The following is a 9,217-nucleotide window of genomic DNA, read 5'->3' as shown; positions in this document are numbered from 1 at the left end:
TTTGAGGTTTTTCTTGTTTCCTGAGGTAAGATTTTATTGCTATAAACTTCCCTCTTAGAACTGCTTTTGCTGTGTCCCATAGGTTTTGGATTATTGTGTTTTCATTTTTATTTATCTCTAGATATTTTTTTATTTCCTCTTTGATTTCTTCAGTGATGTGTTGGTTGTTTAGTAACATATTGTTTAGCCCCTATGTATTTTTCTTTTTTTTTTTTCAGTACGCGGGCCTTTCACTGTTGTGGCCTCTCCCGTTGCAGAGCACAGGCTCTGGATGTGCAGGCTCAGCATCCATGGCTCACGGGCCCAGCCACTCCGCAGCATGTGGGATCTTCCCAGACCGGGGCACGAACCTGTGTCCCCTGCATTGGCAAGTGGACTCTCAACCACTGCACCACCAGGGAAGCCCTCCAGTACTTTATTGAATATCAGTGGCAAGAATGTCTATCCTTGCCTTGTATCAGATCTTAGAAAGGAAGATTTCCATTCCCCTCTTCCCACATTGAGTCTAATATTAGCTAGGGCTTTTCACTATGGCCTTTATTATGTTGAAGTAAGGTCATTATCTTGCTATTTTGTTGAGAGTTTTTATCAAGAATGGATGATAAACTTTGTCAAATGATTTTTCTGCCTCTATTCAGAATATCAGGTGTTTTTATTTATTTTATTTTGTTATTTATTATGTTGTATCACATTAACTGCTTTTCGTATGTTGAAGCATCCCTACATCAATGGGATAAACCCCACTTGATCATGGTGTATAATCCTTTTAATGTGCTGTTGAATTTGGTTTGTTAGTATTTTATTAAGGATGTTTGCATCTATGTTCATCACAGATATTTGCATATAGTTTTCCTATAATGTCTACTTGGTTTTGATATCAGGGTGATGACATTGTCCTTATAAAATAAGTTTGGAATTGTTTCCTCTTCTTTTTTTTTTTTAAGTTCAAGAAGCATTGGTATTAATTCTTCTTTGAATGTTTGGTAGAATTTACACAAGAAGCCATCGGATCCTGTGCTTTAATTTGGGAGATTTTTGATTACTTATTTAATTTCCTTTTTTTTTTTCTGGACTCCTCAGGCTTTTTATTTCTTTTTGATTCAATTTTTGTAGATTGTATGCTTCTAGGAATTTATTCATTTATTCTAGTTTATCCAAAATTTGTTGGCATATAATTGTCCATACAGTTTATGTTCTTTTTTATTTTTATGGAATCCATTGTAATGCATCTTCTTTCATTTCTGATTTTATTTATTGAGTCTTCTCTCCTTCTTCTTACTTAATATAGCTAAAAGGCTGTCAACTTATATTTTAAAAAAACAACCTAATTTTATTGATTTTTTCCTTGTATTGTTATCATCTTTATTTGATTTGTTTCTGCTGGGATCCTCATTATTTTCTTCCTTCTGCTAAGTTTGGACTTAGTTTGTCCTTCTTATTCTAATTTTTTGAGGTATAAGATTCAATTGCTTATTAGAGATCTTTTTTTTTAAATCAATATTGGCATGTAACACTCTAAATTTCCCTCTTATTTTTGCTTTTGCTGTATCCCATAGGTTTTAGCATGTTTTTATTTTTATTTTATGTTTTTATTTTATGTTTTTATTTTCGTTTGTCTTGAGATATTTTTAAATTTCCCTTTTATTTCCTCTTTAAACTAATGGCTGTTCAAGTATATGTTGTTTAGCTTCCTTGTGTCTGAATTTTCAGGTTTTTTGCTGTTGTTGATTTCTGGGTTTATTCTATTTTGGTTGAAGGAGATACTTAAAATTATTTTGATTTTCTTAAATTTCTTAAGACTTGTGTTGTGACCTAACCAGTGATCTCTCCTGGTGAATATTCGATATGTGTTTGAGAAAATTGTGAACACTGTCTTTGCTGGGTGGAAAATTCTATTAGATCAGTTACATCAGTTAGATTTTTTTGGTTTATAGTGTTGTTCAATCAGTCATTTTTTAATTTATCTTTTTTGTCAGGATGTTCTATCAATTATTGTTAGTAGGCTATTGGAGTCCCCTACTATTGTATTGCTGTCAATTTATGCCTTCAGATCTGTCATATATATATATATGCTCTGATATTGGTTGCATGTATATTTATAATTGCTGTATCTTCTTCCTGTTGAATTGACCCTATAATTAGCATTATATAATGACCTTCTTTGTAACTAGAAACAGTTTTAGATTTAAAGTCTACTTTGTCTAAGTATAGCCACTTCTGCTTTTGGGGGGTTACCATTTGTATGAAATATCTTTTTCCATCTCTTTACCTTCAGCCTATGTGTGTGTGTCTTTAATTCTAAAGTGAATCTCTTGTAGACAGCATATAGCCAGATTTTTTTTTCTTTTAATCCATTGAGCCACTGTGTGTCAATTAATTGGTGAGTTTAATCCATTTACATTTAAGGTAACTATTGATAAATGAGGATTCAGTAGTACCATTTTGTTCATTGTTTTCTGTTTGTCTTGGTGTTGTTTTGTCCCACTCATTCTCTGTTGCTCTCTTCCTTTGTTATTTGATGAATTTTTGGTAACAATTTGCTTTGTGTTTTCTCTTTATTTTTTGTGTACCTTTTATGTTTTCCCTTTATGGTTGGCTTGAGGCCTAAATAAACAATCTTGTAGTTATAACCTATATTAAGTTGATAACTACTTAACTTCAATCACATTCACTTTACTCAACCCCATTTACACTTCGTGTTCTTGTAGTCAGTCTGCTTCTTTTCATGTTGTGTGTCTGTTAACAAATTTTTACTTATTAACTTTTATATTAGGGCTATATTAGTATTAAAATACTTTATAGTACTTTCATTTATATATGTCTATACATTTACCTATATGTATGAGATTTATGCTCTCATATGTTTTCACCTTATTGCTTAATACTTTTTCATTGCAATTTGAAGAACTCCCTGAAGAATTTCTTTCAAGTCAGGTCTGGCATTGACGAATTTCCTCAGTTTTTGTTTGTCTGGGAAAGACTTCTTCTCTTTCATTTTTAGAGGATCATTTTGCTGTGTATAGTGTTCTTGGCTGGCAGGTTTTTTTTTCTTTCAGTACTTTGAATATAAAACCCACACTTTTCTGGTTTGTAAGGTTTCTACTGAGAAATTTAGTCCTATGGAGTTCCCTTATATATGATGAGTTGTTTTTCTCTGGATGCTTTAAAAATTCTCTTTTTGTCCTTCACTTTGACAATTTGATTATAATGTGTCTTGGTCTAGATTTATTTGGGTTGTTCTTATTTGAGAACCTTTAGGCTTCATGAATCTGCATGTCCATTTCCCTCCCAGGATAGGGAATTTTTTAGGCAATACTTATTTAGATAAGCTTGCTGTCCTTTTCTCTCTTTATTCTCCTTCTGGGACTCCTATAATATACATAACAATTTAGTTGTTGTTGGTATTCTATAAATTCTGTAGATTTCTTTACTCTTTTTCATTCCTTTTTTTTAAAACCTTTTTTTTTTTGGCCTTGAGTATTTTTATTTTTTTTAACATTTTTTTAACATCTTTATTGGAGTATAATTGCTTTACAATGGTGCGTAAGTTTCTGCTGTATAACAAAGTGAATCAGCTATACATATACATATATCCCCATATCTCTTCCCTCTTGCATTTCCCTCCCACCCTCCCTCTCCCACCCCCTCTCTCCCACACCTCTAGGTGGTCACAAAGCACTGAGCTGATCTCCCTGTGCTATGCTGCTGCTTCCCACTAGCTATCTATTTTACATGTGGTAGTATATATAAGTCCATGCCGCTTTCTCACTTCGTCCCAGCTTACCCTTGCCCCTCCCTGTGTCCTCGAGTCCATTCTCTACATCTGCATCTTTATTCCTGTCCTACCCCTAGGTTCTTCAGAGCCATTTTATTTATTTATTTATTTTTTAGATTCCATGTATATATGTTAGCATATGGTATTTATTTTTCTCTTTCTGACTTACTTCACTCTGTATGACAGTCTCTAGGTCCATCCACCTCACTACAAATAACTCAATTTCATTTCTTTTCATGGCTGAGTAATATTCCTTTGTATATATGTGCCACATATTCTTTATCCATTCATCTGTTGATGGACACTTAAGTTGCTTTCATGTCCTGGCTATTATAAATAGAGCTGCAATGAAAATTGTGGTACATGACTCTTTTTGAATTATGGTTTTCTCAGGGTATATGCCCAGTGGTGGGATCACTGGGTCATATGGTAGTTCTATTTGTAGTTTTTTAAGGAACCTCCATACTGTTCTCCATAGTGGCTGTATCAATTTACATTCCCACCAACAGTGCAAGAGGGTTCCCTTTTCTCCACACCCTCTCCAGCATTTATTGTTTGTAGATTTTTTGATGATGGCCATTCTGACCAGTGTGAGGTGATAGATACCTCATTGTAGTTTTGAGTTGCATTTCTCTAATGATTAGTGATGTTGAGCATCCTTTCATGTGTTTGTTGGCAATCTGTATATCTTCTTTGGGTATATTTGTTTGGATATATTTAGGTCTTCTGCCCATTTTTGTATTGGGTTGTTTGTTTTTTTGATATTGAGCTGCATGAGCTGCTTGTAAATTTTGGAGATTAATCCTTTGTCCGTTGCTTCATTTGCAATATTTTCTCCCATTCTGAGGGTTGTCTTTTGGTCTTGTTTATGGTTTCCTTTGTTGTGCAAAAGCTTTTAAGTTTCATTAGGTCCAATTTGTTTATTTTTGTTTTTACTTCCATTTCTGTAGGAGGTGGGTCAAAAAGGATCTTGCTGTGATTTATGTCACAGAGTGTTCTGCTTATATAAAATAATGTAAGTAAAACACTCTCTAACACCATAAACTCAAAATGGATGAAAGACCTAAGTGTAAGGCCAGATGCTATAAAACTCTTAGAGGAAAACATCAGCAGAACACTCCATGTCATTCCTTTTTTTTCTCTGACTGGATAATTTCAAGTGACCTGTCTTTCAGTTTATATATTCTTTCTCCCATGGAGAGCAGTAACCCCAAGAGGATTCCTCTTGGCACCTAGCTGTGCCAGACTGGAGAATGGGGTGATGCAAACAAAGTGATCCCTATGTTTCCTGTGTAGGCATCCTCAGTGTCTGTGCTCCAAGTGTTTCTGCACTTCCTTTACTATACTTCAGAGCTCTCCCAGATCTATTTTCATTGCTGTGTAGATGTTATTTATTATATTTGTTGTTGTTGTTGTTTTGGGGGGAAGCACTGGGATCTCATAGTCTGCTATCTTGCTTACTTCATGTATTAGCCTTTCTTTCTTTATCATCTCTACTTTCCCTCTCTGACACTGAGAAACCTGGCTCCCACAATCCACCATTCATTATATTTGTTTATTTATACATTCCTTTTTGTCTTTAGACCAATAGTTCCAGTCAAACATAATTTTCCAAGATTAATTAAAGCAGTTTCTCCCTCACTTCCCCTTTAGTGTGGTTATCATCTCACATGTCGGTAATTGAGTTACCTTTATTTGCTACAGTCAGCATTCCATTGTGGCATCCCCGAGCATCCTGGATGATGGTCCTTTTCCTAATACTATAGACTTATATATCTATAGTTCCCTTGTGTGTCCTCTCTGTAGTTAACCTCCCACCCCTCTTGAACAACAACTAGCAACTACTGATCTATTTTCCATCTTGATTGTGTTGCTTTTTCCAGAAGGCCATATAAATGGAGTCATTTAATAGGTAGCCTTTTCTGACTGGCTTTTTCCACTTAGCAAAGTGCATTTAAGATTGATTCAGGTAGCATGAAACTATAGCTCATTTCTTTTTATTTCTGAATAGTATTACATTATTTATTTCTCCATTCCCCTGTTGGGGAATAACTTGGTTGCTTCTAGTTTTAGTTATATGAAGAAAACAGCTATAAAAGTGTTTTATGTGTGAACATAAGTTTTCAGATAACCTGGGTGAATACCTAGAAGTGAAATTTCTGGATTATGTGGTAAATCTATATTTAACTTTATAAAAAACTGCCAAATGTCTTCCAAAGTGCCTGAACAATTTTGAACTCCCTGAACAATAAATGTTCCACATTCTTGCCCACATTTGGTACTGTCATTTGGGGGGATTTTAGTTTCTTAGTAGGTGTGTAGTGACGTCTCATTGTTGTTTTAATTTGCATTTCTCTAATTATAAAAGATATTGACCATCACTTGATGTATTTATTTCTTTATCTGTTTATCTTTGAAGTTCTGTTCAGATCTTTTATGCATATTTTATTGGGTTGTTTTCTTATGGTTGAATTTTGAGAGTTTTCAATATGTTCTCCTTGAAGCCATTTATCGGAGATGTGATTTTCAAATACTTTCTCACAGTCTGTGGTTTGTCTTTTCTTTCTCTTAGCAGTGTCTTTTGCAGAGAAATTTCTAATAGTTTGATAATGTCCAATTTATTGATATTTTCTTTCATGGGTTTTGCTCTTGGTGCCATCTCTAAAAAATTAAAGGTGAATTTTATAGTTTAATGTCTTACATTTTGACCTATGAGCAAATTTTTGTATAAGGTGTGATTTGTGTGCTGGGGCTTATTTTTATTACTTTTTTATTTTTGCATATCAATGTCCAATTTTTCCAACTTCACTTGTTGAAGAGACTGTCCTTTATTAAATTACCATTGAGCCTTTGTCAAAAGCTGTTGGTTATATTCGTGTGGATCTATTTCTTTTTATTTGATTTCCTCATCTATGTGTCTATCCTTTTTCCAGTACTACACTTTGTTTTTCATAGTAGCTAATATGTCTTCCTTAGGCATTAAGACACATTTCTGTTGATAATATTAATACAGCAATATTTTTATTCTTTATAAAAATAGTCTCCCAATAAAAATGGCATTTTACCACACTAACCTTTAAATTCCATCCTAAAAATGTAGTTATACACACAAATTTCTAACCTCTTGGAACATTTGGCATAATGGATTTTAGTCACTGGAATAAATAATTGCTCAGAAAAGTAACCCTGCCTCAATTGTGTTATGATTTGGTAGTCAATATTCTTGTTTTCCAGTATAAAGGAGATCTCATAAGCAGAAACCCTGGACTCCTTGTGGTTTCAGCAATCAAGAGAACATTTCTGAGCAACTTCTGAGCAAACATTTCTTAACAGGTTGATCACAGATCTGGGATCTTCACTCCTCAAAATGGCACTGCCAGACACAATCGTGTTAGCTCCTGCCTCTGCACATTTATGGGTGGTGTCAGGATCTACTCCACCATCAATCTGTATGTCCAAAAATGAGAACTGGGTCTTCAACCAGTGAACCTTTGGCATCATATCTTCCATGTATTTCTGCCCTCCAAACCCAAGTTCTACTGCCATAAAAAAGGCCATATCTATCTGATTAGCCCATGGTGCCAAATATTCAACTGTAGTCCCTCGTTTGATAGCAAAGCCAACCTTCATTCCATTCTCCCAAATGTCTTTGATCAAAGCCCCTGGGTTCTCAGTAGCCTCAAGATGAAAGGTAGATTGATTGGCTCCTGCTACAGCCATTGGATTTACCCACTCTTCTGGCCCAGACACCATCATATACACGTCAAAGGGTCCTGCCCTAGCTGCTTTCAGAGGCTTTCTACCACAGGGTGATCAAAGGTGATGTTGGGAACAAAATGCCCATCCATTACATCCAGTTGTGGATAATTGGCCCTAGAGTCCAGCATCTGGAGGTCCTCAGCCCCTAAACTGGCCAGGTCACTGTTGAGGATGGATGGGCCAATCTTGTAGCCAGAAGCCATGGTGCTAGTTCTCTAGAGATACACTGTCTTGATTACTGAATCAACACAGTAAATCTTGAAATTGGAAAATGTGAGTTCTTCAACTTTGTTCTTACTTTACAGATTGTTTCGCTAATCTAGTTCCTTGGATTTGAATGTAAATTTTAGAATCAGCTAGTCATTATCTAATAAATTCTTAATGGATTTTTGATTGAGATTGTATTAAATCTATTGATCCACTTGGAAAGAATTAACATTTTAACAATATTGAGGTTTCCAATCCATGGATATGACATCTCTCACAGCTTATTTAGATTTCTTTGATTTCTCTCATTGGCGATTTATAGTTTTCCACATATGTAACCTGAATGAATTTGTTAGATTTATACCTACATACTTCATTTTAGGGTATTATTTTACATTTTTTTTTAACCTTCAATTCCAATTATTGATTTCCAGTATATCAGAATACAATTGATTTTTGTAAATTGACCTTTCATCTGAAAATTTGCTTAAACTCATTTAATATTTCTGGAAAAAAATTTTATAGATTCACTGGGATTTTTTGCATAGGAAATCATGTTATCTGAATAAAGACTGTTTTATTTCTTTCTTTCCAGTTTGATTGCTTTTATTTATCTTTCTTGCTGTATTGCACTAGTTAGGACTTTAAGTGTGATATTGAAGACGAGTGGTGAGAGGGGACATTCGTGCCTTGTTCAAGATATTAGAGGGAAATCATTCAGTTTCTGAACATTACCTATAATATTAGCTAATGAGTTTTTATAGATACTCTGCATTAGGTTGAGCATTTTACCTTCTATCACAGTTCGCTGAGAGTTTTCATCATGAATGGATCTTGCATTTTGTCAAATGCTTTTTTTTACATCTATTGATATGGTTTCTCTTCTTTAGCCTCTTAATATGATCAGATTCATTGGTTGTTTTCCAATATTGAACCAGCCTTGCATTCTGTGGATAAATTTCACTTGGTCATGATGTGTTGTCTTTTTTATACATTTCTGGATTAGATTTGCTAATACTTTGTTAGGGATTTTCTGTCTATATTCATGAGAGATTGATCTGTACTTACAATGTCTTTGTCTGGTTTTGATAATATGCTGAAGTCATAATAACATTGGAAGATTGTTTCCACTGATTCTGTTTTTGGGAAATGATTTTGTAGTTCTACCAATACATATATTATGTAGTTTCATCATTATAAATAACTGACATTATTTATTTTTAAATGTTTGGTAGATTCACTTTTGAAATCATTTGGACCTTCAGTGAGTTAAAACCTATAATTGTATTTTATTTATTTTGTTGAGGTATAGTTGGTTTACAATATTAGTTTCAGGTGTAAAACTCACCTTAGGAGACATATCCAAAAAAATATTGTGACAATTTATGTCAGAGAGTGTTCTGCCTATGTTTTCTTCTAGGAATTTTATGGTTTCTGGTCTCACATTTAGTTCTTTAACCAAGTTTGAATTTTTTC

The 9,217-nt window shown here is 34.1% G+C and overlaps 1 protein-coding gene across 1 annotated transcript; it reads right to left on the bottom strand.

Annotated features, from left to right (window-relative positions):
* Window positions 1-7,054: 7,054 nt before the first annotated feature.
* Window positions 7,055-7,737, bottom strand: LOC308622790 (ribulose-phosphate 3-epimerase-like; the record flags this gene model as incomplete). The annotated part of the gene is given in 3 exon segments (XM_081244413.1): window positions 7,055-7,548; window positions 7,551-7,563; window positions 7,567-7,737. Coding segments are annotated over 3 exon segments (678 nt in total).
* Between the last annotated feature and the right edge of the window lie 1,480 nt (window positions 7,738-9,217).

The sequence above is a fragment of the Mesoplodon bidens genome (assembly GCF_964165515.1).
Source record: "Mesoplodon bidens genome assembly, chromosome: 9".
In the NCBI taxonomy this organism is placed as follows: domain Eukaryota; kingdom Metazoa; phylum Chordata; class Mammalia; order Artiodactyla; family Ziphiidae; genus Mesoplodon; species Mesoplodon bidens.
The sequence above is the reverse complement of the archived record's forward strand: the minus strand, read 5'-3'. Positions and strand labels throughout refer to the sequence as shown.